The sequence below is a fragment of the Geotrypetes seraphini genome, chromosome 1 (assembly GCF_902459505.1).
Source record: "Geotrypetes seraphini chromosome 1, aGeoSer1.1, whole genome shotgun sequence".
Taxonomy (NCBI): domain Eukaryota; kingdom Metazoa; phylum Chordata; class Amphibia; order Gymnophiona; family Dermophiidae; genus Geotrypetes; species Geotrypetes seraphini.
In genome coordinates, this window is record NC_047084.1 from 221,475,494 (window position 1) to 221,502,890 (window position 27,397).

The 27,397-nt window shown below is 41.8% G+C and overlaps 1 protein-coding gene across 9 annotated transcripts in view; it reads right to left on the reverse strand.

Moving 5' to 3' along the window:
* LIMCH1 (LIM and calponin homology domains 1) overlaps nucleotides 1-27,397 on the reverse strand; it is a 627,082-nt gene that overhangs the window by 173,565 nt on the left and 426,120 nt on the right. For 6 of the 9 annotated variants that reach the window (XM_033946571.1, XM_033946536.1, XM_033946545.1 and 3 more), the window contains 7 exons: nucleotides 26,319-26,571; nucleotides 19,003-19,266; nucleotides 12,243-12,527; nucleotides 4,249-4,503; nucleotides 2,779-3,129; nucleotides 1,617-1,910; nucleotides 594-908 (listed from right to left, as the gene is read on the reverse strand). In XM_033946571.1, the coding sequence (XP_033802462.1) occupies nucleotides 594-908; nucleotides 1,617-1,910; nucleotides 2,779-3,129; nucleotides 4,249-4,503; nucleotides 12,243-12,527; nucleotides 19,003-19,266; nucleotides 26,319-26,571 (2,017 nt within the window). The remainder of the gene's footprint in view (nucleotides 1-593; nucleotides 909-1,616; nucleotides 1,911-2,778; nucleotides 3,130-4,248; nucleotides 4,504-12,242; nucleotides 12,528-19,002; nucleotides 19,267-26,318; nucleotides 26,572-27,397) is intronic. The other 3 variants (XM_033946527.1, XM_033946579.1, XM_033946588.1) reach the window with 3 other exon arrangements.

Below are 27,397 nucleotides of genomic sequence, written 5' to 3' on the forward strand. Positions count from 1 at the left end.
ACAAGTAAACTTAATGCACATAGCGCCTCAACATGAGTTACCTTACCCACACCCCCTGTTTTACTAAGCTGCGCTATACGTTTTAGCGCGTGCTAACTGCTAACGCATCCATAGACTAACATGCACACGTTAGCGTTTAGTGCGTGGTTAGCGCATGCTAAAACGCTTAGCGCACCTTTGTAAAAGCAGCCCTCAGTGTTTCATAAAGCAGGACAGGGGAGGAGTTTTAGCTTAAACACATACTTAGAATTAAAAAAAAATGAACGAACATATTTCTTCTTAGATATTTACCCACACGTTAGCAGGCAGTTTTCCTGAGATAATTTTTAAAAAGAGAAAGTACACACATACTTTCATTCAGAAAATTGGGCATAGCCCTTGAATAAATTCCCATTAGACTCGGGGAGAGGGGGGGAGGGTGAACAAAAGCATCAATTTTAAAAAATCAGCCTTTTCTCAAAGTTAATTTCAATTCCAAAACTGCAAACATAGTCACATTAAAAAAAAAAAAAAATACTTGTCATTGCATGTTAACTCTTGGATATAATTTGTGGAGGGAAAATAAACTCACTGGTAGAAAATGACCCTCTTACCGCTTTACTTTTTCAGATTTTGAAAGACCCTGAATAATTTCCTCCTCTTCCTCCTCCTGCTGTTTAGAATATACAGCAGGAAGAACCTGGCTAGAGGTGACCCTCATCGGCTTATCAACAGATCCAGTACTTGTGGTTGCCATGTTGTCATAATCTGGCTCTGGTAGCCTTGTTGTGATCTGGGTCTCACTACTGTCTTGATGCTGGCATTTCAGCTCTTGAGGCCTTTCTTCTTTCGCTACCATACAGGTAATCAAGTCAGGTGAAGGTGTCCTACGATAATGTGCAACCTTGCCAGTTAATGGCAAGCCGCTGCTAAGGGAACATTATATGTAATGTTAAGCAGAGAATGGCTACAGCCCCAACATGCAGACAGATCACAAGTGAGCAACAGGCGAATAAGTCCAACAGCACATGCTGCACTTTTTATCAATGAGGAAACAAAATGAATAGGCAATCAATTGGTTATTTATATCCAGTCAATTAGCATAATGTTTCAGATTGTCCCATGGGGCTTACTTCCCATAAAAGGGCATTTATGAGCTGGAAGAGACAGATGTATCCAATCAAACGGATCAATTCAAGTTTCTGTAGCCCATGAATTCAATTTAATTAGAAGACATGGGCCAGCACCTCAAATGAAACTGTGCACCCCCACCCCCACCTTCCAACAAAACTTTCAAACCTCTTAACTTACCTAACAGCAAAACAGCAAAGTACCAACTACAAGTCAGTAAATCAAAAAGAAAGAACTATGTCCAAGTTAGATTGTAAGCTCTTCTGATTAGATACTGTCTATTAAATGTCAAAATGTACAGCGCTGGGTACGCTTTTCAGCACTATATAAGTGATAAATACTAATAGTAGTAGTAGTAATACATGACTTATTAGACTTATATGACTTAGAGCGGTTACCATCACATAAACTGCACACACCACTCCAGATATTAATAAATGAAATACACCGTGCATCTAGGAATGCTTTCAGTTTGCGGAACACCTCCATGCTAAGCCGTGCCTGACCTTGCAGCTTTCTGCTCGATGTTCACTCTCCTCTTGAAAACATCTTTTTGCTTTGGCAGAGGAAATACCGAGGCTGGAACAAACTGGTGGTAGTCTGAATCAGTCTGCTTCCGGAAAGTGCCTAACCTTCTCACCATCATATCATCTCTAGTAGAATCTGGAAACTGCAGTTTTTCCTCTTCCTGCTCAATGTCTTCAGACTGGCTTGCAAATTTGCTTGTAGTCTGCTCTTGAGAGACAGCAGACACAGGGGTAATTCTAGGACCTGGATCAGTACCGGGCCAAGCCAACTCACTACAATAGTCATAAAAAATGCATGGAAAGGAGAAACAAATAGAGATGGATCAGCGGCAAAGTAATTTAGGGAAAGCGCAAATACAGCAGGAGCCCAAAAGCTTCATTTCTTATTTTACAGAATTTGCTGAACAGATTTTTTTTTTTTTTTTTGCGTTTCAAAGGGTGGAATTTACCAGCTGTCACTGTTTTATTTGTTAGGTCCAACAGCAGTTTTTCCATGATCACATCCTGAGCATTTGACAGATCAACCATCACTGCTAAGCCAACTCAACATAACCTTCGGTTCAAGGATGATATATTACTAAGAAATAAGTCCTTTCTAAATGTCATACAGATATGCTAGAAAGCGTTGATGGAAGCCTTACATCAACTCATCATTTATTCTGTTATTTTAGGACAGGTTAGGGGGATAAGAATACGCATCATATCAAATGAAATTGAACCTTAAACCTCGATAAGTGAATGAGGAGCAAGAGGACTGTTAAGGATCAAATATGGTACGAAACTCTCATATCATCAAAGACCTAGCATGCAAGCATCACCAGGATAATAATTATTTAATAAAACTTCAATCGACCGTCTAATATGGTCTGGTTCTTGGGATTCAAACTGAAGCCAGTGACCGCAGTTTAAGGAGATAAGTAAACGAGTGCCCATATCGTTTGAATTTAGTGTAAAGCAGCAAAAGAAATGCTGCTTCTTGAAAACTTTGATGTGGTAGGTCAGGAAGGGAACAGCAAGATTGCTTGTGAATGATCAAAGATTCATCTGAGAAACTGCAGAGCAGCACTTAAAAAAAAAAAAAAATCCTGCTGTTCCCTCAAGCAGTCAGTCCCCAGCAATCTGGTCCAAACATGCTGAATACCTGGAATCCTCTGTCACAACAGGGTCATCAGCTTTCCTCTCAGACTGTTTGTGGCTGGAAGCACTGCTTAGGAGTTCACCATGAACAAAACTGTTGCTACTTTCACCATTTGCCTCTTCGTCTGATCCGTTACCAGCTAAAGGTTTAACTATGCTAAGCTTCGTCCATCTCTGTTGGTCAATCTCAGTCACAGGCCCAAAGTGCACAAACTTCTGCCTAGGGCTGCTCCCTTTTCTGTGCGCTCTTGCCTTGCGGACAGCAAAGTCGTCATCAACTGGTGTGGTCGTTTGCACAGCAGCTGCTAGTACAGGCTCACAGGCCTGCTCAGCAGTTTTGATGGTCTCGTCAGAACTGGTCACAGAGGCAAGCAACAAAAATTTTATTTGAATCTAAACACAAGAGAACAAAACTGCTTAAAATTAACGTTAAGGGGCCTTTTACTAAAGCTTAGCACAAGGTAAATGCTGTATGTCCTATTTTACTCCTAGGGGCAATATGGCACTTAAGAGAAGAATTCTATAAATGACACTCAAAAATGTGGATGAAAAAAGAAAGACACTAAGGAGCTCATTTTCAAAGCATTTAGACACAAAAACTGCCATATATTACTATGGCAGTTTGTGTGTCTATGTGTTTTGAAAATGAGCCTCTAAGCGCTATTCTGTAGAGGGCATTTCCTTTACTGAATAGGTTGTAGTGCCGATTCCTGCTGAGGCAGTGTTCTATTACAATGCGTGCAACATTTTGGAATGTCCCTGACACACTCATGGCCACACCCTCTTTTGAGTTATGCGCTATGCCTTAAAGAATAGCATGCAACCAGATGCACCCGCAAATCTTCATGAATGCCAATTAACTTCAATAATTAATTGCTAGCACCCAATTAAATAGTTAACAGCTTGTTACTCAATTAATTTGCACATACAAGGTTGGGCATTCAATCTGGGCATCTTATATAAAAACTGGGAGTTAGTGCATGTTAAGTTTTAGCAAAAGGGCCCCTAAGCAAGACAAAATTATTTTGTATTTTGGATAATCATTATCCTACCACTTGCTTTTCAAATCCATGGACATATCTTACAACAACTGTTAAACGTGAGTCAAATTAGGGCTACAGATTAGGGCTAAGTTTAACTGGAGAAAACAAAAAAACTGTTTACAAGTGACAACATCCAAAGCTTACCTAAACTCTACAATTTATTTCTTAACTTCAGATTTGTGTGCTGGATATTTTCACGAACATTGTACATGCAAAACGTAAAGCTTCTTTGGATCTGACGATGTAACTTTGAAAGTTTGTCTGTAAAAATAATAGTGAGCTAAATAGTCACTATTTAAATCCACTTCAAAAATTAAGTTGGGCCTATTATTATAAAACTACTTGACTTAAGCATAGCAGGGAACAAATAATTCAAAGTAAATATCCTCAATTACAAATAAAAAAAGAAAAATCTAAAAATTTCAATGCACCTTGCTTCTGTTGACAATTTGAGCCTTTCCCATGTTTTTAAATCTTTCTCGGTTATGGAGGCGTTTATGAAATTCTTTCCCTCTTGTGGGCGGGAATGGCTGTATTGATTCTTTCGGTTTGCCAGGTCATCTCTTTGGATGTCAGGAACCTTCTCCTGCTCCTCCTCTTCAAACTCAGGTGCTTCTGACTCCAGGTGCGAGCCTTTTTTCTGTGTTAAGATAGACTTCAGCCCCACTGCAGGCCCATAATCCTTACTAGTTTAGCGTATATTTTGAACCAGTCATTTTGGAGAAAGAGAAAATGACAAATGGAGCATCAGCAATACCAAATTGAGGAAGCACAGGCAATGATAAAATAATAGGAAAATAATTATCTTAGAGAATATTGAGTAAGAGGCACAATCTATCACTTTCATCTACATCAGAAGTTCTCAGCCTAGACCTTGGAAACACATCCAGCCTGTTCGGATTTCAGGATATGCACAATGAATAAGCACAAGATAGATCTTCATACCAAAGAGGCACTGTATGCAAATCTCTTTCATGCAAATTACATTGTGGTTATCCTGAAAACCTGGCTGGCTAGGTGTGTCCAGAGTAGAGAATGACACAGAGACAAATTTGACCTCATCCCCATAGGATCTAACTCAATCCCAGTCCCATCTCTGCAAATTCTGTCCCTGCCCCACCTTCTGTCCTCATCTGCACAAGCCCCAAACACTTAAAAATCATAAGTGTTCGAGGTTTGTGCAGATGAGAACAGAGCTCGAAGGGATGGGGGAGGGACATGGACAGAACTCTCGAGGACAGGATGGAAACAGATCTAAATCTGTCTCCATGTCATTCTCTAGTCCTGAGGACTGGGTTGAGAAACGTTAATCTACTGTATATAATCCTATAATATAAACAAGAACCCAAGCTCATCACAGATAAGAGCTTGTAATTCAACCCATAAAATCTATTATAAGTAAAAATATTGCAGTCCTATAAAAAAAAATCCTATAAAAAGTGTATGGGTCCTTTTACTAAGCTGTGGCAAAAAATGGCCTTAGCGTGCCCTTTACACAAGCCTTTCCCCCAAGTTAGGGCCATTTTTACCGTAGCTGGAAAATGACAGATTTTTTATTTTCACAATTAATGGCCATGTGCTAATATTCAAACAGATATGAACTAATGTGCACACAGGTGATTATAACACACACCTTCTAACACTTTTCATAAGCTAAAAATGGTTCTCTGAGCACTAAGAAGTGTTAGAATGTGTGTGTTATAATCACCTGTGTGCACATTAGTTCATATCTTGTTGCAGTTTAGTGCACTTGGGGCAATTAATTATTCCTGAATATATATTTGCATGTGCTAATATTGCCATTAGCATGTGCCCATTAACAAAAATTAGCACGTGAGTCCTTACCACCACCTATTTTGTAAGCAGTAAGGGGGAAATTCTATATAGGACGCCGGTCTCAGCAGCCGCCAAAGACTGGTGTCCTACACAGAACTGCAGCTGCCCTAATAGACAGATGCTTAACCCCACCTAACCGCAACTGATTGCGGCAAGGGAATCCCCCTGCCAGGAGATCCCCCACAACTCCCGCCAAAATCGGCAGGAGAGATGCCTACTCCCTCCTGCTCCCAAACCCCTCCTGAAGCAGCCGGACAGGAGGGATGCCTACTCCCTCCTGCCCCTGAACCCCTCCCAAAGCAGCCAGACAGGAGGGATGCCTACTCCCTCCTGCCCCCGAACCCCTCCCAAAGCAGCTAGACAGGAGGGATGCCCTCTCCCTTCTGCCGCCACCCCCCGGATCTTCAAAACTGCCCCACCAACTAGTGACACCCCTCTCCAGTGGCCCCCAAGCCTGTAAATCCTCCCGGAACACCCCCAACCTGTAGACTCCTCCCCCAGCTACCCTAAGACCCCCCATGCCCCACCGTACCTTTCCAGAAGAAAGTCCGGCTGGAGGGGATGCTTTCACCCTCAGGCCAGCCAGCAGGCCTACCACACCAAAATGGTGGGCCTTCCCATGCCTGGTGCATTCTGGGATGCACCAGGGAGGGGCCTAAGGCCTTGATTGACTCAGATGCCAAAGGCCGAGGATCCTTAGGCACCTGGGTCAATTGGAGTCTTAGGCCTCTTTCCCAGTGCATCCCAAGGCTATTTCCGGGCGAAACCACGCCCAGCCTTGGGAGAGCTTAAGTGTTTTGACGCATCTCCTTCAACCGCAACAAATGCCTACAGTGTAGGCGGCCTGCCTTGGGTTTTTAGGTTTTTTTAAACGTGCATGCCAATTGGCTGCTAGACAGCGGTAGGACACCTACTGCTGCCTATAATCAGGATGCCCGTTTATAGAATCTGCCCCTAAGAGCTCACACACTAACCTCGCACAAATCAGCATGCACTAATGTTGCTGCACCTTAACTCGTCAGGGGTGCACTATAAAAGGAACAATAAAGAACTTTTTATCTTTAAAATGAGCAAATCATTTTGCTTAAGAATCTGTGACAAAGACTGCCCATTTCATCTGAGGCACCCAGCAACACTGAATAGTCAAGCTGTAAGCATTCAGCAGTCCACTTTTTATAAATATATGACTTAACTCAAAAAAGTGTGTCCATTTTCTGCATTATTTATTCAAATGAAACAAAATTAGATCTTATGGCTCAGGAACCTAGTTTTAATTCCTCGTATAGCTCTTGTACAAAATAAAGAGATACTTTTCTCCCATCATGTTCAGCTCCATGTGTCTTCAGTTGCTACCATTCTACATTTCTCCAGTTAGCCATCTTATTAGCAGATAAGTGTATATCTATTTTCAAAATTTTCGATGGTATCCGCTTTAATTAGACACCTACCATGGATTCTATATATGGTGCTCAAAATTACGTGTAGAAATTTGGACACATGCCCAAATTCTGCATGCAATTTAATTAATTAATTATTTTTAAAATGTATAGATAGCCTAAAAACTAACCGGTTTACAACTGGCGCTGATAGGAAACAATTAGAATTTACATGTGCATCTTGCTAGGTGCATTCCATAAAAATACATATGTAAATTCTAATGAGTGCATCTGAAAAGTGGGTGTGGCCATGGGATGGGCATGGTTGGGTCATGGGCTTTCCAAGAATTTGTGCACATGGGCAAGTCACTTAATGCTCCATTGCTCTAGGTACCACAGCTAGACTGTGAGCCTGCCAGGATAGACAGGGAAAATACTTAAGAGTACCTGATTAGACTGGAACTGTTCATCTGGCTGTGTTATAATGCCCCTGTATCGCTACATGGTACGACCTCATCTGGAGTATTGCGTTCAATTCTGGTCTCCTTATCTCAAGAAAGATATGGTGCTACTAGAAAAGGTTCATAGAAGAGCGACCAAGGGATGGAACTCCACTCATATAAGGAAAGACTAGAAAGGTTAGGGCTCTTCATCTTGGAAGAGAAACAGCTGAGGGGAGATATGATTGAAGTCTACAAAATCCTAAGGGGAGTAGAATGGGTACAAATGGATCGATTTTTCACACCGTCAAAAATTACAAAGACTAGGGGACACTTGATGAAGTTATAGGGAAATAATTTTAAAACCAATAGGAGGAACACGTCAGAGGATGTGGTAAGAGCGGTTAACATAGCTGGTTTTAAAAAGGTTTGGGCAATTTCCTGGAGGAAAAGTCCATAGTCTGTTATTGAGAAAGACATGGGGGATGCCACTGCTTGCCCTGGATCAGTAGCATGGAATGTTGCTAACTCTTTGGGTTTTGGCCAGGTACTAGTGACCTGGATTGGCCACTGTGAGAATGGGCTACCGGGCTAGATGGACCATTGGTCTGACCCAGTGAGGCTATTCTTATGTTCCTACGATATACAAATTATCAAATACAAAATATTGTATAAACAGCACCCAACTCAGAGTGCCAGATTAAATGGTGCCTAACTCAGTAGGCCTCTTGCAAAGCGGCACCTACTGCATGTCAATCAAAGTTAAGTGCATTTGCTGAATCGACTTAGACGCTGGTAGGCATCATAATGTTAAGCACTGGTATATTAAGCCAGGGTTTTCTTGGTCTAATATACCAGTGCCTAAAATACCCAAGTCAATCCAGGCCTAAAATCTACCCTTAATCACTTCTTCTTTCCCTATAAGTGCCACAGCATAGATGCCTACCGTGAGACTAATTCATTTTTTGACTCATTTTTCATGGCGCTTTGAATCGTCAGTGCCAATTAAGCCAGTGAAAAAAATTAACCCCCTTCCCCCCTTTTACAAAATCACACAAGAGGTTTTTAGTGTCAGCCAGAGCGCTGAATGCTCTGTGCTGCACCGATGCTCAGAGGAACTCTATGACTGTCATATCAGCGCACCGGATGGTGCTAAAAACCTCTTGTGCGGTTTTATAAAAAGGGGGGGGGGGGATTAAATTATTTGCTCTGATCTAAGCGTCTACCGGCAGTTACCTTTTGAAGAATCAAGGCCTTAGTGCTCACTTTTTTTGGCCCTTATTTTTTGGCCCCATTTATAGATTTTTGTTCCTAGAGCATAATTCTATAGGGGTCACTAAAAGTTAGGCACCAGGATGAAGAAGGCTAATTCTTTGTCCGCATCTGGACACTCGGATTTCATTATAGGATATTGAGGTAAATCGGTATTTATGCACCAAAATTCTGGCATGCCTACTTATACCACAGCAATAACAGATATAAAAATGCACACCTAAAAGCAGCACTTTGATACTTAACTTACAGTATTTTGTAATGGAAACATAGTCCAACAAAGGAATGGTGTCAGCTCAAAGGTAGAATGAAGAAATGATTTGATTGGAAAGTTCTTCATTCCACCTTTGGGCGGACATCATCCTTTTGTTGGACTATGCTATGTTTGTTTTTTTATTCCCGCTGCTTTTTCTCTCCTTGGGCATAAACAGAGAAAATGAAGGCAGATTAAGACCGTATGGTCTATCCCAGGGGTGGGCAATCACAGTCTTCGAGGGCCACAATCCCAGTCAGGTTTTCAAGATTATGAGATCAATTTGTATGGACTGCTTTCATTGTATGAAAATCAATTTCATGCATATTCATTGTGGAAATCTTGAAAACCTGACTAGGTTGTGGCGCTCGAGTACCATGATTGCCCACTCTTCCAGTCTCCCATCAATGCCATCTACTCTCCCTTTTGCTCCCTTAAACATCCTATGTTATGCCAATTTTTAAAAGGTGTCCAGGGAGAGCCGGAAAATTACAGACCAGTAAGTCTGACATCAGTGGCAGACAAAAGGGTGGAAAAAATTATAAAAAATAAAATTGTGGAACACATAGACAAACATGATTTAATAGGACAGAGTCAGCATAGGTTAAACTGGGGGAGATCTTGCCTCACCAATTTGATTGACTTCTTTGAAGGTGTGAATAAACATGTGGATAAAGGTGAGCCGGTTGATATTGTGTATTTAGATTTTCAGAAAGCTTTTGACAAAGTTCCTCATGAGAGGCTCCTGAGAAAATTCAGTTGTGGATTAGGAATTGGTTATCAGATAGCAAACAGAGGGAAGGCCTAAATGGTAATTTTTATCAATGGAGGAGAGTAAACAGTGGAGTGCCGCATCGATCTGTACTGGGACTAGTGCTATTTAACTTATTTATAAATGATCTGGAAATTGAAATGATGAATGAGGTGATTAAATTTGCAGATGACACTAAACTGTTCAAAGTTGTTAAAACACATGCGAATTTTGAAAACTTGCAGGCAGACCTTAAGAAATTGGAAGACCAAGTGGCAGATGAAATTTATTGTGGAGAAACGCAAAGTGTTGCACATTGTGATCCCAAATCACTTTTACCGGATGCTAGCGTCCACCTTGGGGGTTAGCATCCAAGAAAAAGATCTGGGTATCATTGTAGACAATATGATGAAACCTTCCGCCCAATGTGTGGCAGTAGCCACCAAAAAAGCAAACAAGATGCTAGAAGTTATTAAAAAAAAGGGATGTTTAACAAGACTAAGAATGTTAGAATGCCTCTGTATCGCTCCATGGTGTGACCACACCTGGAGTATTTCATTCAATTCTAGTCTCCTTATCTCAAGAAAGATATAGTGGCACTGGAAAAGGGGATGAAATCCTCTCATATGAAGAAAGACTAACAAGATTAGGGCACTTCAGCTTGAAAAAGAGACGACTGAGGGGCGATATGACTGAAATCTACAAAATCCTGTGTGGTGTAGAATGGGTACAAGTGGATCGATTTTTCACTCCCAACAAAAATTACAAAGACTAGGGGGGGGGGGGGCACTCAATGAAGTTTCAGGGAAATACTTTTAAAACCAATAGGAGGAAATATTTTTTCACTCAGAGAATAGTTAAGCTCTGAAACACGTCAGAGGATGTGGTAAGAGCGGTTAACATAGCTGGTTTTAAGAAAGATTTGGATAATTTCCTAGAGGAAAAGTCCATAGTCTGTTATTGAGAAAGCCACTGCTTGCCCTGGATCGGTAGCATGGAATGTTGTTAACTCTTTGGGTTTTGGCCAGATACTAGTGACCTGGATTAGCCACTGTGAGAATGGGCTACCGGGCTAGATGGACCAGTAAGGCTTAAAGTTGCACTCTAAAGCTATTAGCACTTATGCATACAACTGACAGCCTGAAGAACATACAACATGCCATTCTGAGGGCCAGCATCATCACTTCTTGGGGACCTTCAAGCAAATTGTACATGTAACAGCAAAAAGTCCTTTTGTTGGTATGGATGGGAAGACAGGATAGGTCATATCATTCCATCTGCCATCATTTTTTTCTGTTTTCTATGACAACAACCAAACTTTCAAATGCAAGATTTGGTATGCTAACATTCTCCCCTCCCCCCCCCCCCCTCTGCTACTAAGTACCAGATCAGGGCTGCACAATTCCAGTCCTCGAGTTCTACAGGCAGGCCAGGTTTTCAGGATATCCACAATGAATATGCATGAGAGAGATTTGCCTGCACTGCCTTCTTGGTATGCAAATCTCTCTCATGCATGTTCATTGTGGATATCCTGAAAACCTGGCCTGCCTGTAGATCTTGAGGACCGGAATTGAGCAGCCCTGTACCAGACTATTAGGTTTCTTCTAGCCTTGCCTCAGAACTAGCAGATTTGTTTCTTTTTTAGGTTGCACATTGCCTAACTGCAGTGTAGATTTCTGAACTGCACTGAAGACACTGCGGGAGACCCCCACACAATGAAAATTGGGCTCATATAGGTTTTGGTAGGGATATTCATCCTGGAAAAATTATTTGCAGATTTGATACCTTTATTGGGCCAACAAAAGAATTATCTCATGATGAGGAGGATAAGTCACCAAGAACATTCAAGACCATATCTGACAAATAGATTGGTCTGGCTTTGAATGTTCCACTGCAGTAGCAATAACATTTTTCGATCATTCCTATTCCTCACGTCTACCCAAAAGCCAACCTTTTGAGACTGCTTTCAAATCTCAAATTATAGTTCTCGCTCCTTCCATCCTCATCTTCCCAATCATTTTAAAGTATGGAAATGAAATAATAGCAATTGGAGAAAACAATATTTCACTCAATGCATCATTAATTTCTAGAATTCATTGCCGAAAGATATGGTACAAGTAGTTAGCATACCTAGGTTTCAAAAAGTTATAGACAAGTTCCTGGAGGAAAAGTCCATAAATTGTTGCTACAGTAGACTTGGGGAATCCGTAGCGTGAAAACTATTCACTTTCTGGGATCCTGCCAAGTGCTTGTGACCTGGATTGGCCACTGCTGGAAACAAGATACTGGACGTGGAGGACCTTTGGTCTGACCCAGTAAACAATTCTTATGGCTTTATGTTATCAGTATATGTGCAAAACAGCTTGAGATATTATTGACTGTGATAATTAGGCATGAGCTTTGGAGTTGCCCCAAAGATTGGGACCTACATTGTCTTCACCTTGTTTTTACAAGAAATAAAGGCTGAAGTTCACTGTAGAACCTCAGCCATGCATACCTTGTGCAAGGGTGAATTTTCAGTAGCTCGCTCGGTGATGGTTTTTGAGTATCTTCCCATTTACCATCTTTTTTAGTGTAAGAACCACTGGAAACATGATTATATCCTGGTGTGGTTTTGGTTTGATCCATTCTCACTTTTCTCGTAGCAAGGTCATCCTTCTCAATATCAGGAATTCTATCCTCTTCCTCGTCTTCAGAAGGCTCAGCATAATGTGTCAAAAATGCATTCTCTTTGCGAAGGATGATATCAGGTGTTTCGCTTTCATGATCAACTTGCTTTGGACTAACACAATTAAAATACATTTTATCACAACTCAAGTACGTTACTTTTTCAAATTGTAGAATGTGCTTCCAGACAAAAGTGCTATTAATCAAACACATGAACACACTGTTAAATTACACTGTCTCAGGCAGATCACTTAACCATCTACCATCTCAAGATACAAAATTTGTTTTTGAAACCCCCCTGGGAACAGAGATTATGCTTGCTGTACCTAAATATAACTTGTCTTGAACTACAAGTGAAAAAGGGTTAGCTAAATCTAATTTTTAGAAAAAGTGGTTTAAACAGAACATATAACTCCTATTTTCTAATATACTTGTATATTTAATTTGGGAGTCTTTAGAGCGATTCAGAAAGCATTTTTATACTGGATATCATAAAATCTTTAAAAAGGTTTCAGTTTTAAAAGAACTGATACACCTAGCTGTACATTTTAACACCAAAATAAATTCTGAGTTAAAACGATTTGAAAAGTGAACTGTCTATGCCAGTGTTCTTCAACCACCGGTCCATGGACCAGTGCCGGTCCACAGAAATTTCCTGCTGGTCCACAGGCCAGCACGTGCATCAGGCCCAAAACAGTGCTCTTCAACCGCTGTTCCATGGTGCGATCAATGCGGCGTTATCTTCGAGCCAGCTCTCTCTTCCTAACTGATTCAGTGCACAAAGCCACGTGCAATGGCTCCTACGGGCATCCTGCGCCTGAACCGGAAGCCTTCTCTCTGACGTTGCAACGTCTGGCCCACGACTTAGCCCAGTGTTCTTCAACCGCCAGTCCACGGACCGATGCTAGTCTACAGAATAATTCTTTTATTTCTGCCAGGCCATAGGTGTAAAAAGGTTGAAAAACACTGGTCTATGCCATCAACATTTCACAATATTTTATTTTTTTGTGGTGTTTTGACCTGCACCTGTATCTGAAAGCTTTAAAGCCCTGTTTTACAATGCTTCGGCAGCAAGTGTCACCCGGCAAATGCTCCAACGCCTATTAAATCCCTAAGGGGGTTGGAGCATTTAACATATCAGCCCGCACTATCAGGCTTAAAAAAGAAGGGGTAAGTCCTCATTTATATCCTCATTTAAACTTAGTTACAGTCGTCATCTTCTCATACTTAAGATACAGTGCCTATCTACTTTCTGTCCTTATATGCCTTCCTATGTTACCATATATACTCAAATATAAACAGATTTTAGGATCTCTGTTTATATTCGAGCCACTACCTGACCACCTGCCATTGTTTTGGCCAATAATGGACTTCCCTAGACTCCTCCCTAAGGAAGTCCCTGATTGGTTGAGGCGCCCCAGGCCCCTCCAAGGGAGAAGCCTGAGGCGCCTCACCAATCAGGGCCTTAGGCCCCTCCCCGTGCATCAGATAATGCGCCGGGGCGGGGGCCTAAGGCTTTTATTGCACAGCGGCGGACCCAGGGAGCAGAAGCAGGAAGACCTTCCTCCTGCTCCCGAAGATCGTCGTAGGAGCAGGAGGGTCCGGGCACCCCTCCTGCTCCCGAAGATGGAGCTCCTTATCAGAAGTAGCAGGAGGGACCGGGCACCCCTCCTGCTCCCAACTATTTCAAAGGTACAGGGGTGGGTGGGCAGGGCCCGACCGCCTGGGCCGACCAGGGGTGGGCCAGGGGGGGTGGGGTGGGAGGCCTAGGAGCAGGAGGGACCGAGCACCCGTCCTGCTCCCAACTTTTTTCTGCCGGGGGTAGGCCGTGCCGGTTGGCGGGGGAGAGGTCGAGGGGGGCCATGCACCGTGCTGCATGTAGCATTTAAAAAAAAAAAAAATGCTGATGGCAGGAGGGAATTGGCATCCCTCCTGCTTTTTTCTCTGGGGGGGGGGGGCTGCGGGCCGTGCTGGGAGGGGGGCGAGGGCCAGTGTCGAGCAGGGCTGGTGTGTCGGGCCCGATCTTTCTTGCCTGGTGTGTCGGTGCCTGATCTTTCTTGCCTGCTCGCCGGACTCCCTGCTCTCTGCCGCTGTTCCCCGCAGTGCAGGCCCGCTTTAAAACCACGGGCTTGCACTGCAGGGAACGGCGGCAGAGAACAGAAGAGTCCTGGAGCAGGCAAGAGAGATCTGGGCTGGGCTGAGCCCTGACAGCAGTGACAGGAGGCTGCTTCTCTTGTCACTACTGTCAGAGTGTGCGCATGAGCGGGGATCGCTCTGCCTGTGGGTAGGGGGGCGTGTTAACGATTGTCCCCATTTGCATGCAGGCCTTTACTGAATTGGTCAGCCAGCATACAAACAGAAATGGATCGCACACGGTTTGGAGGCTTAGTGAATCTAGGCCCTAGTTAGGCGTTGCTATGCAGCCTCAATTATGGCACCTAGCCATTTTTACAATCTGGCCCTTAGCGCCTCTCAAACTGCTCTTGTGTTAAATTTTTACATTTAATACATGCTAATGCAAACACCAGTGCGCAACCTAAAAATGGATGGATGGATTATGCCAGCCTGCTCATGGCAACACGCACAGTGAGGAATCCACCCTATGATGTTTCATGGCAGAGTACAAGAGTGGTTTGCCATTGCCTTCTCCTGCACAGTGTGTGGCTCCATTATGTTGCCCCTGACCAACATATGGCCCCTTAGCCTACAGCACCTGATATTTTCAGGTGGCCTCCCATTCAGGTACCAGTTAGGCCCGACTCTGCTTAACGTCTGATAGTAAGAGTGGGCCTACTCAGGGTCAACTGTGCTATGCTGAATCTGGACTTAATGCATGGCAGTACATGGAAGAGTCCCTTGTTAAAATGTGCTAAGCCCAGATTCTAATACACTTTAGTAAAAACAGCTCTTAATTTGTATGCCTTTAGGAAGAGACTTACCAACCATAACTAAATTTCCTGAGTATTTAAATCTAAAATCCAAACATAAAATTATTAGATGTACTTTTGTAATTATTTTGCCACAGTTATCTCAATACAAAGCAGCTGAAAACAGCAGCAGTCATTAGGGATTCAGCCTTAGTTAGTACTAATAATACATGTCATCTATAAGGAAACCTGTCATCAGAGAAGTTTTGACAGCAGGACATTAGAGGTAGACGTAGAAGAGTCACTGAAAGCTAGAAAAGTCACTCTTGAAAAAGGTTTACTGGGAGCTGTTGTTTCTAAGAAGCAAGGTGGTCATAATCAGCGAATTAGAAAGACCAGAGAAAAGTAGACAGTTATCAAAGTGGCAAGTCAAAAAATAAATAAATACTGGGTCTGGGACACCACTAGGACAAAAGAGCCGAACATTAAGAGAACCAAAGATGCAGGCAGGAATTTCCATCTTAGAAGCCTGGAACAACCAGCAGCTGTTCATGGGTTTAGCAGCTCTAGGAGCAGAGGTTTCTTATTGTATAGAGTTACGTTAACCTCTTATGCATGCCTGGAATTCCTGGGTGACGCAAGCCAAAAAAACAAGTGAATGCAAATAATGGGCTTTTGAGCAGAAATACAGTGGAACCATGTGAGTTTCACATCCTTCATATTGGGAAATTGGCTAGAAAACAAATCCTCACGCTAAAAGATCTTAATGAGGGGAATATACCTTTACGCTACTAAAGGCTAGCTTTACTAAAGGTCCACTATTGCATCAGCATGTGCTAATTCAGATTAACATGTTTTTATTTATCACACAAATTCCATTTTATGCAATGGGTTCTATTTATTAATAGCTCACACTAATGGTGTCAACACATGCTAATATGAAACACTCTTTAATAAATACAGCCCCAGGTATCTAATATATGCACGTAAGGGTCCTTTCACTAAGGCGTGCTAGCCGACTTAGCGTTAGTGTTTAGCGCATGCTAAATCGGCCAGTGCATCTTAGTAATAGAGGGGGATAGGTTTCTAAGGGTTATCTCGAAAAGAAATTGCCTTTTTAAACATCAGTCTGAAATATTTCACAGAAGCAATAAGCTAAAACAAAATAGATCTTTGCAGTTCAATTTTTGGTGCCTATATCAAACAATTTCTACTGTTCGTTCCTTCATTAACTAGCAAACAATATTGCAAGTATTTCTTTTGAATTCTCAATTGACATTGGCTGACGTTTTGAAAGCATCCTGTCAGGCATTCAGCCAAGCTATGCTCAGATCTTTCTCATAAAGAAAATGCCAGAAGCATATTTGATTTAAACAAAAAAAAAAAAATTGTATAACATAGTTTGCTGGTTTACTTGTAGGTTCGGACAATGATATAAAGAAAATGCTGAATGCTGGATACAGCCAGGATATCTCAGCTTATACTGCATTTCATAAGAGCACATGCTGCACGTTTCCAGAATTCCTCAGTTCATGGATTGTCATGCATTTTAAGAGAGAATCAATTAACTCATTACAATAAGCCTCCCAAGAGACACCATGTCATATCGTATACAGAGCTGCCATCACTTGAACATCATGCTTGCCACATATCCATACTTAAATACGAGTTAGGATATGAGCTGATTCATTTACTAGACCAGTGGTCTCCAATGTGTGGCTACAAGGCCAGATATGGTCCCTGAAGTTTTCCATTGCAACCCTCAATGCTCTTCAAATCCTGTAAATGCGTTAATTTCAATTGCATTACATTAAAATACATTTCTAGACCGCAATACCCTCCAGATCAATGCGGTTTAACATCATCAAGAGACTGTACATCACAGTGAAATACAAGAAAAATGTATCATCTTCCTTACTTTCCTAAGAATTTATTTTTTTTTAACATGTTTATTGAAAGTGAAAAGGGTCGAACACTCCAACAGTATGCATACTCAGAACAGTACAAGTGCAGCCAAATACAGAGAAATGTCAACAAAAGCAGTATCCCAGACCTTTTGTAAGATTCTATATGTTTTGTAAGTTTTTATCTACTGTATCCCAGTCTTCAACATATTGTAACTCGCTGACTGTCCAGCTCTCTTCAGTGTGAACCGCCTAGAAGTCTCACGACTATGGCGGTATAGAAGAATAAAGTTATTATTATTATTAAAGCCCACAAAAGAGCCACCTAGGCAGGAGATCCCAAAATACAGTATGACAAAATGAGCAACTGAGCTCTACGCCCATGGCAAATGCTAAAACTGAGAAAAGGAAAAACTCAGGGACAGCAAGTAGAGTGATTTTCCGCCATTTTTGGAAATACCCCTAAGACAACCATACACTCTGCACACCGTCAAACGCACACTCTTAACCACACCATATACCACATCACGCACACCAGCTGAAACCCTATCCCCCATCCCCCTTTACAAAAAGAGATATCTTTAATAGTTTTTGGAAATGCATACATGAAATCGAAGAAGCAAACAAGATACGCAGTTCCGAATCTCAACTAGCAGTCTGATATGCAATGGTTCGATGCAAAAATTTATTGTAAAGAAATCCTCGTACTGGAGGGAACACAAACAATGAAGTTATCCTTAGTGGACGAACCGCCTTAAAAAAAAACTAAATTGTTCCAGTAAATAACCAGGTGCCTGACCATATACGGCTTTATAACAGAGCGCCCCAAATTTAAACCCAAACCCTTGCCTCAAAAGGCAACCAATGGAATTATCTGTTGTAAGGAGTAACATAATCCAATTTTTTCAGAACAAAAATTAGATGCACAGCTGCATTCTGGATCTTGCCCAAATGAGTGTAACTGCAAGCAATTTCTTAATTGTGTTACTTGGGTGTCTAATTTATGGAATTTGCTGCTGTTGACAATCCCAAAAAAAATTGGCTTTTTAAAAATATCCCTAAATGTTATAGAATCAATATTAGTATTAATTTTTAATATTTAATATCTAATACCCAATCTGAACAAACAGGTCAAGGCGGTTTACAAAATTAGTAGTAGGTGTAAGCTTGAAATCTTTTCATGAAAAAGGTTGGAGACCACTGCATTAGACCAATGGCTCTCAAACCGTGTGCTGTGGCACCCTGAAGTGCTTCAATGAACCCACAGAGCAGCTGTAGGATATTTTAAGGCCCCCTTCAAAATGGCTGGTGGGGATGCCCAAGCTGCACCAACTGAGGAAAGTCACTGCCCAAGCTCCCTCCTCCCCCTCCCCCTCCATGCTGCCTGAGCAGAGAAGTCTTTGGTGTGCTTCAGCTGACAATGCTGCCACTTCTGTGCATATTTTGGCACTGACAGGCCCTAGGAAGGCTGAACTTTAACATTGCCTTATCCAAATTTTTGCCACCCTAGGCACAGACCTATCAGGCCTATACATAAAATCAATCCAGTCTCTCTGCTTATATCATGAAATAAGTGCCACTTATTCCAAGGTATCTAATGTAGAAACCAACAAATATTTGAGAGACAAGCACATTCTATTCTCCCTTTACTCGAAGATTATTTGCAAAACCAGTGATCTCACTCCAAATGAAGGCAAATTGTAGCAGAAAACATGCCAGATGCATGGCATAACAAGCATCATACCAGTAAATGCTAATGGCTACAGCATCCGTACACAGCAACCAGCAGGTATTAGTAGACACAAAGTCATGCTCTAACCTTTCGAAGCGCTTTGCTGCTGACATAACCTTAATACCAGCTTGCTCGCGAATTTTTAACTTCCGATTTTCAACTTCTTTTGCTTCGCATTCATCTGCTTGAATTCCCTTGATGGTACCTGCAGAAGACTGGACGTCTAAGCTCCCATTATTCTCTATTTTCGAGGTTGCTGGCTCTCCTCTAAGGTCCTCTTGGACTGCCTCATCCTTTTCACATTGTAATGCCTCGCTCTGTTCTTCCATTATAGTTTCTGGGTGATTTTCGCTATTGAGTTACGCAATATAATTTACTGTATTATACATTAAATACAGTACAGTATCACATCATACATTAATTCTGATACATTGAGTGAAACTAGAAGTGATTTCTTTCATACAATTCCAAATACTGATGAGAGAGAGAGAGACAAATTTAAGGTGGGGAAAAAAAGGGAACTAATTGCTTGTCCTGCTAGTTACAAAAAAACAAAAAAGATCACATTCTTTGTTAGTGAAAAACCATAAAATGTACTCTTACCCAGTATCCAAAGTTATATGATGAGGGAATTAAGCTTTCTTCTTTTCTATAACTGTTACATGAACTCAACCGTGGGAAAATATTGGCTTCTCAAAATGAAATTGTGGCCAAAGAATTATATTGTATTAATCTACAACATAGTACTGTATTATATCTGAATTAATTGAAACCCACTGAAAACTCAATCACTGAGGCAGACTAACACCAGAATTCTCACACCCCCTCAAACAATCCTCCTCAGAGGCCCAGCTTGACACCAGTATTCTGCATCCTACCCTTCCTTATGTTTCAGTCCAAAGGTGGCCTCTTCCTTCCAGCCAACTTCTTTTTGGCCTAGTGCGTGTGCTTTCTGATTTTCATTATAAATCTAATGCCTAGCCCCCTATCACGTTTGACTCAAATCAGATCAACCAAGAGCTTAGCATTTTTCATTAAGCATATAGATCTGATATTTTATATCAGATTTGGAAGAAATCTGTACATTTCTGTTAGCGGTAGTGTGAAAACAATTCTTTCTAAAATTCAGGCTTTATTGTCCTCTGTACAAAAAAAATATATGAATGGAGTTCCAGCAAAACTGGCTGAACAATCCATGTGCATTTACAGAACACATTTTGAGCTTTGGTTTTGGAGAAATCATAGTTTGAGTGTGCTGTTAAAAATCATGGTTGTTCTTAACTGGGGGGCAGTTACCAACTAGCACTCCTATGGATACCCTCAGCTTTCCCACCTCAGGCCTGACAAGTCAAGGGAATTATGTTTCTAACTAGACCTCTTTGAAAATTTACAAGAGCTGAGTGCCTCCATTTATGTTCCAAATCCCTCCCTCCACTCTGTAGATCTTCGCAAGAGTGAACAATTTCACCTGCCTGTTGCTCGCACCAGCCTGGTTCCCCTCTAAATCACTTCCGGGTCATGAGGCCAGGAAATGCCAACAGAGGGAAATCTAATGCAGGCGCGAGGAGCATGCTGGAGAAAATCCACTCGCACTGGCAAAGATTTAGAGGCATGGGGGGGGGAGGAAGGGAGAGCGTGAAGTGGGGTGTGTGGAGAGGAGGGCGTGGGGGGGGGTGCTACCACCCCGGGTGCCTCCTACTCTTACAACACCACTGTTTAGAAGCATAAGAAGTGGATGGTAACAGGTGTAGATTTAGGGCAGGGAAAAGGAGTTTAGCACTAATTTACAGCACCAGGCTTATAAATTAAGGCCCCCTTTTACAAAGGTGATTATCAAGCGTGCCATGGTAATCGCTTTGGGTAAGCTCATAAATCTAGGAAAATGAATAGTAGGCCTAAATTTATGAGACTAACTTGTGAGTTTCTAAGGGATCCTCTTACTAAGGTGCACTAACAGATTTAGCAATCGCCCCATAGGAACATAATGGACTCCATGGCAGGAGGAGAGTGTGGTATAGCGGTCAGAGCTACAGCCTCAGAAGCCTGAGGTTGTGGGTTCAAGCCCCAAGCTGCTCCTTGTGACTCTGCTAGTCGCCTACATTACATAGATTGTGAACTCAGTGGGACAGATAGGGAAAATGCTTGAAGTAACTGTATGTAAACCGCTTTAAATGTGGTTATATAACAAAAAGACAGTATACAAGTCCCATTTAACAAACACTATATCTATTAGCATGCTTTAGTAAAAAGACCCCTGAATTAAGATTAAAATGATCTTAGATATGGCTGAAAATTGGGCACTTTTTTTTTTTAAAATATTAAACCTTCATGTCCTACTGTTACACCCCTCTTTTCTGCCACTGAATGCATTGCTATAATCTCATATCAAGAATGCCTGCATGAACTGTTATTCACCCACTATGTATTGGCTTACGTTTACCTATTCAACACTGTCAATTATTCTTATACATTCCATACAAATACCCTTCACAATAACCCATTTAGCATATCATCTCCTTGGTCAGAATATATACAAAACCTAAGCTTTGATCTGCCTTGAGAAAAAACAATTAGGAATGGGGTGGAAATCTGGAAACAAACAGCAGCACTGACTTGCTAATAAACTGGCAAAAAAAGCTCCTCTTAGAGTTGGACACTTGCATGTTGTAGACATCAAACCTGTAGTAGGTTAAGCAATGCACAAGATGAGGTGAGGTAAAGCAAAGCTTCACTGAGGAGCAAGGATACTACATGTGGGGATGGAATTTGGTGTCTTTCCTGAGCTTTCCCTCTGAGCGGAGGAGTGGCCTAGTGGTTAGAGCAGCTGCCTCAGCACCCTGATGTTTTGAGTTCAATTCCCACTGCAGCTCCTTGTGACTCTAGGCAAGTCACTTCACACTTCATTGCCCCAGGTACAAAATATGTACCAGTCTAAAGTATATAAACCACTTTGATTGTATAAACTGTGCAGAAAAAGCAGTATATCAAGTCCCTTTACCCACAAGAGAGGAGATGATGTCTGAAAAGATCAATGCCCTAACTACGGTGCCACCATATCAAAGTTTCTGTGCTGAAGAAGCTGGAACTGCCTCTCCCACAGAAATGCACTGGGCCATTTTTAGAAGCAGCTTATTTCTTTGAAACCCTCAGTCCTATCCAGGCCATTTTTAAGGTCAACGTTCAGTTTTCACGTCCATGCCAAAGTGACCCCTTTCTGCTAAAACAGGGGTAGGGAACTCCGGTCCTCGAGAGCCGTATTCCAGTCGGGTTTTCAGGATTTCCCCAATGAATATGCATTGAAAGCAGTGCATGCAAATAGATCTTATGCATATTCATTGGGGGAAATCCTGAAAACCTGACTGGAATACGGCTCTCGAGGACCGGAGTTCCCTACCCCTGTGCTAAAAGATCTGCAGAGTTGTTTTGCCCCCAGATGGACAGATATGCTCAACCCATGTGAAATTATTTCCAAAGTTCATTGGATCGAGGAGGGTGCGGTGTAGTGGTTAGAGCAGGGATGGGCAACTCCGGTCCTCGAGGGCCGGAATCCAGTCAGGTTTTCAGGATTTCCCCAATGAATTTGCATGAGATCTATTTGCATGCACTGCTTTCAATGCATGTTCATTGGGGAAATCCTGAAAACCCGACTGGAGTCCGGCCCTCGAGGATTGGAGTTTCCCACCCCTGGGTTAGAGCTACAGCCTCAGCACCTTGAGGTTATGGGTTCAAACCCCACGCTGTTCCCTGTGACCCTGGGCAAGTCACTTAATCCTCCAGTGCCCCAGGTACATTAGTAAGTAGACTGCGAGCCCACCAGGACTAATAGAGAAAATGCTTGAAGTGCCTGTATGCAAACTGCGGTGTGGTTGTATAACTACAAAAAGACAGTATACAAGTCTCAATCCCTTTCCCCCCATTAAATTGTGAAAAATAAGGTTCAAGAAAACATAGTTATGACTTTTTGCCAAAAGCCTCCAGTATTATCTTTATATTATCCAAAACAAAGGTAGTGGTTCTGACCTCTAAAACCTAGTAAAAAATATATAGATTCAGTGGTGCTATTCCACTTATGTAGCATTGCTGATTGCCCATGTGTAAGCTGGAGGGTCCAAATTAGACATTTCAAGTTACACCTGCTCTTTGTGTGACTCACATGGCTGTCTATTTTATACATCTAGCAGGCAAAGAGTTTTGAACATATTGGGGGTAAATTAATAAGTAGCTGCCTAGTTTTATGAGGTTAAGAACACATGTAAATGCTGATATCTTAATGGAGTGGAGGGCAGGAGTGGCCTAGTGGTTAGAGCAGCTGAAGTTGTGAGTTAGATTCCCACTGCAGCTGTTTGGGACTCTGGACAAGTGATTTAACACTTCATTGTCCCGCGTAAGCCGTTTTGATTTACTTGCATAAAGGACCTCTTATAAAATACTGAGTGGTATGTAACATAGTAAATGTCAGCAGATAAAGACCTGCATGGTCCATCCAGTCTGCCCAACAAGGTGGCTAGATTCAATCTGTCACTCTGCACAGTTTCCACTTCTTCATGATTAAACACTGAAGCCCATTTTCTCTGAATGGCGCCTTAACTTAGGCTCCTAAGTCCAAAACACTGTTTAAAAGAGGACTTAAAAGAAATTTCAAGGTGCCTAAAAAAGAAAAAGTGCTGAAATTATGCCTCCAAAGGCACTTTATGGTGCCTAATGCCACTGTAGGCACTGTAGGTTAATGCTGGAAGTGGCGTTATGTGCCATAAAGCGCCTGCATAGGCATGATTCATGTCAAAGATAGAGGCTGAAAATGCAGGCTTTGAAAATCCTGGCCTACATTTCCGGCTCCTACCTTTGCTGGAGGTGCGATTTTCTAAACCGCATCATTGCATGATTGACACGTGATTGGCGGTCGCTTTTAAGGTGGCCACAGACAACTGCACCATTTAGAGAATCCGGGCCTGATATACTTAGGCCTCCTTTTACAAAACTGCGATAGCAGTTTCTAGCGCAGGGAGCTGCACTGAATGGCCCGCACTGCTCCCGATGCTCATTGAGTTCCTATGAGCGTCGGGAGCAGTGCGGGCCATTCTGCGCGGCTCCCCGCGCTAGAAACTGCTATCGTAGTTTCGTAAAAGAGGGGGTTTAATCTCTATCTTGCCCTGCCAATTTTGAGGCATAAATTGTAGAAGTCTGCCCGGTCCCAGTCCTCTTTCCCAATGCTGGAGTTGCCATCAAAGCCCACTCCAGTCTTCATCCTAATCCATTTTTGTTATTTACACAAACCCATACAGAAGTCTGCTTATCACTGATCTATCTTTCCAACATCTGAAGCTGCCATTAGAGCTCATTCCAGCAATTAGATCATTTAGGTTTAGCTTTAATTGGATTCCATTCTTTTTTCTATATAATGTTCGTTCCTCTGTGTTTACCCCAAGAATTCTTGAATTTCATCACACTTTTCATCTTCACAACCTCCCACAGGAGGGCACACCAGGCTCCATCTTTCTGTGAAAAATTATTTCCTGACATTTATTCTGAAAGTTAACTATAAAAAGCTTTTAAGTTATAAAACTTGAAGAGGAGGATCTATAAGGAAGAGTGGAAATGGCTTTGATACAAATGATTATTAAAGCACACCTTCTGATGGTCTGACTTTAATTAAAAACTTATAAATTGTGATGGAATTTGCTTTTGCAATTTTATGAGTAGTTTACACATTATATTGCCATATACAGTACTCTCCCGAAATTTGCGGGGATTCCGTTCCAGGAGCACCCCCGAATTTCAAAAAACCACAAATGCAGTTTAGGAGCAGATCAGAGGCGGGAAAGGACTGTAGGGGTAGCGGTGGGTGCTAAAAAAAACAATATTTAGGATGGCAGGCGGTTTGGCTGTGCAGAAGGCTGATGGGGAGGGGCAAGAGGAGAAGGAATCAGCTGTGCAGAAGGCTGATTGGCTGACGGGGGGAGAGGAGGAGGAATCGGCTGTGCAGAAGGCTGATTGGCTGACAGGGTGGAGAGGAAGTGGAATCGGCTGTGCAGAAAGCTAATTGGAATCAACGGCTGTGCAGAAGGCTGATTCCCAGACTCATTCATTCCCTGTATTTTCTGATCGGAAGAGGCAGTCAGAAAATACTGCAAATGACCAAGTCAGTGATTCACGAATTGCAAATTCGAAGGAGTCTACTGTACACAAAAAAATGACTTTAGAAAGTTAGCTACAACTAATAAAACAGGAATAAACCCACAGTATAAAAAACAAGTCCTTCAGTTAAGTACACCTTTTTCAGTGCTATCATTCACTGATTAACTTTATTGAATTTGAACTGAAAGCACATTAATATCTGTGTGTTTAGGTGGAATTTTTCTGGACTATGATAGCATTTTTTTCATTTATATTTATGCTTGATTTTGTTGACGGAGATCCTTTTCTCCTCCTTTTTGAGGGATATTTATGGCTTAGGAAAGGTTTAACTCTACTAAGACTTGTTCATTTACAGCAGATTAGAGTATATGTGTGGCTTTTAGAAATTTGGCCCCATAAAGATTTATACATACCAAATAACTTGTTTGCATGGCCCAAATTTTGAAAAAAATTATACACAGGCAGTGCTTTTGAATATCAGACTGAACTATGTGTTCTCTTTGAAATATAAAGCACAAAAGGCAAGATTGGGCATTTGAATATTTTACCAATACGGCACATGCTATTAATTTTATGACTTCTATATAAGAGTACTGCATACCATTTCTTTCAAGTTTTATTTAAAGTGACATGCACTCTAAAACATTCACTCACACTGTTGAGGTAGGCAGTGTTGACAAATATATAAATTCCACATAGCACTGAATACAGAGGGCTGATATCTACTGATATGTGGCGAAGATAGTGATGGTAGGTGTACCAACCTAAATCAATCATGATGGATCTACATGAAAGAAACTGTCTTTCAGTGCAATGGGGGGTGTCACTTTCCTTCCTTTATTTACTTATTTTCAAAGGAAAATAAACCTTGTGGTACCACAAACTAAGGATCAAAAATAATTATCCAAACTTACAGCCAGATATATTAAGAGAGATCTCATTTTACGCCAGTGGTGAAATATCTTTGGTAACCGAGTTTTAACCCAGCTAAGTTAAAGAAAATCCAGTCAGTGGAATTAAGATGATTCATTTAAAAGGTTAATAAATGTTAAAAGTTGAAAGTTTTCAGTGCTGCTAAAATGCTTTCTACAAGCAAGACCACAAAAGGATTGATACAGATGAAGGCCGAGACCTTTCAACATTGTACAATTCCTATTTACTAGTTATGTAGAGATGCATATTACAAAAATGTCATATAGGAAACACGCATAAGGCTATGTCCGACCAGAGAGGGCATAACTACTCAGTACTCTGTTCCACAGACTCACCTAAAAGGCCGCTCTCCTCCCAGTGGCGATGTGGCAGTGCTCCAGCTCTTGCGATACTCTTCTCTTTCTGCTTTCTTTTTCCGAAGAGGAGCTGGTACGTAGGCAGTTTGGTTAGTTTTATTTGGGAGGTACTGGTTAAAAGGCACAAAAGTTTTAATTTCGCCATGTGACGTTCGCCTTGTTAGCATATCGTCTTTCTTCATGTCAGGTATCCTTCTGTGTGGGAAGTCCGATTCTGAGTCACTTCCTCTCCCTGTGCAAAGATGGGAAAGAACTGAATGTTTAGGACAACTGATGTGTCATTCAAACATGCACCACATTGAGAAAGCACATACAACCCACACAGCTAACACACTAAAGTATGGTTTAATGCAGAACTTTCCCACACACCAAGTCTGGACTCAACACAACATTTTTAAGGCTTTTTCTTTTATTTGCAGGTTGTGTGCTAATGTTCCCATTAGCACATGGTACCATTTAACATGTGCTAGTCATAATGCACTAGGATAACACAGGAACACTTAGGGCCTCTTCTATCAAACTGCTCTAGCAGTTTGTAGCGTGGTGAGCCACGCTGAATGGCCAGCGCGGCTCCCGACGCTCATAGAGTTCATATGAGCGTCGGGAGCAGCGCGGGCCATTCAGCGCGTCTCTCTGCGCTAAAAACTGCTAGCGCAGTTTGATAGAAACGGCCCTTACCCTCCACCCATGAGGCTCTCCCTTACAAAAGGATTTTTTTTGAAATGGGCAACGTGCAAGTTAGCGTAAGCAAAATATCACAAAATGCTTTAAACATGCTTCTGTGGTAGCCTGTTAGCATGTATTAACAGTGTGATAAGGCTTAAAGCCCTTTAGTAAATGGGGCCTATGGTAACATAGCAAATGATGACAGAAAAAGCCTGCCCAGAAAGATAAATTGGGTTAAACTTGCTGTTCTATACAGGTTACCTCCCATTCCCCAATGCACTCTCTCTTTTTCTTTCTTTTGTGTGAGACATTTAGATAAGCCCATTTTTTAGGCAGTTCTCAAATCCCTTCCTAATGTTTTTCCCTTTCTATGTACGGTACTTTACTTAATA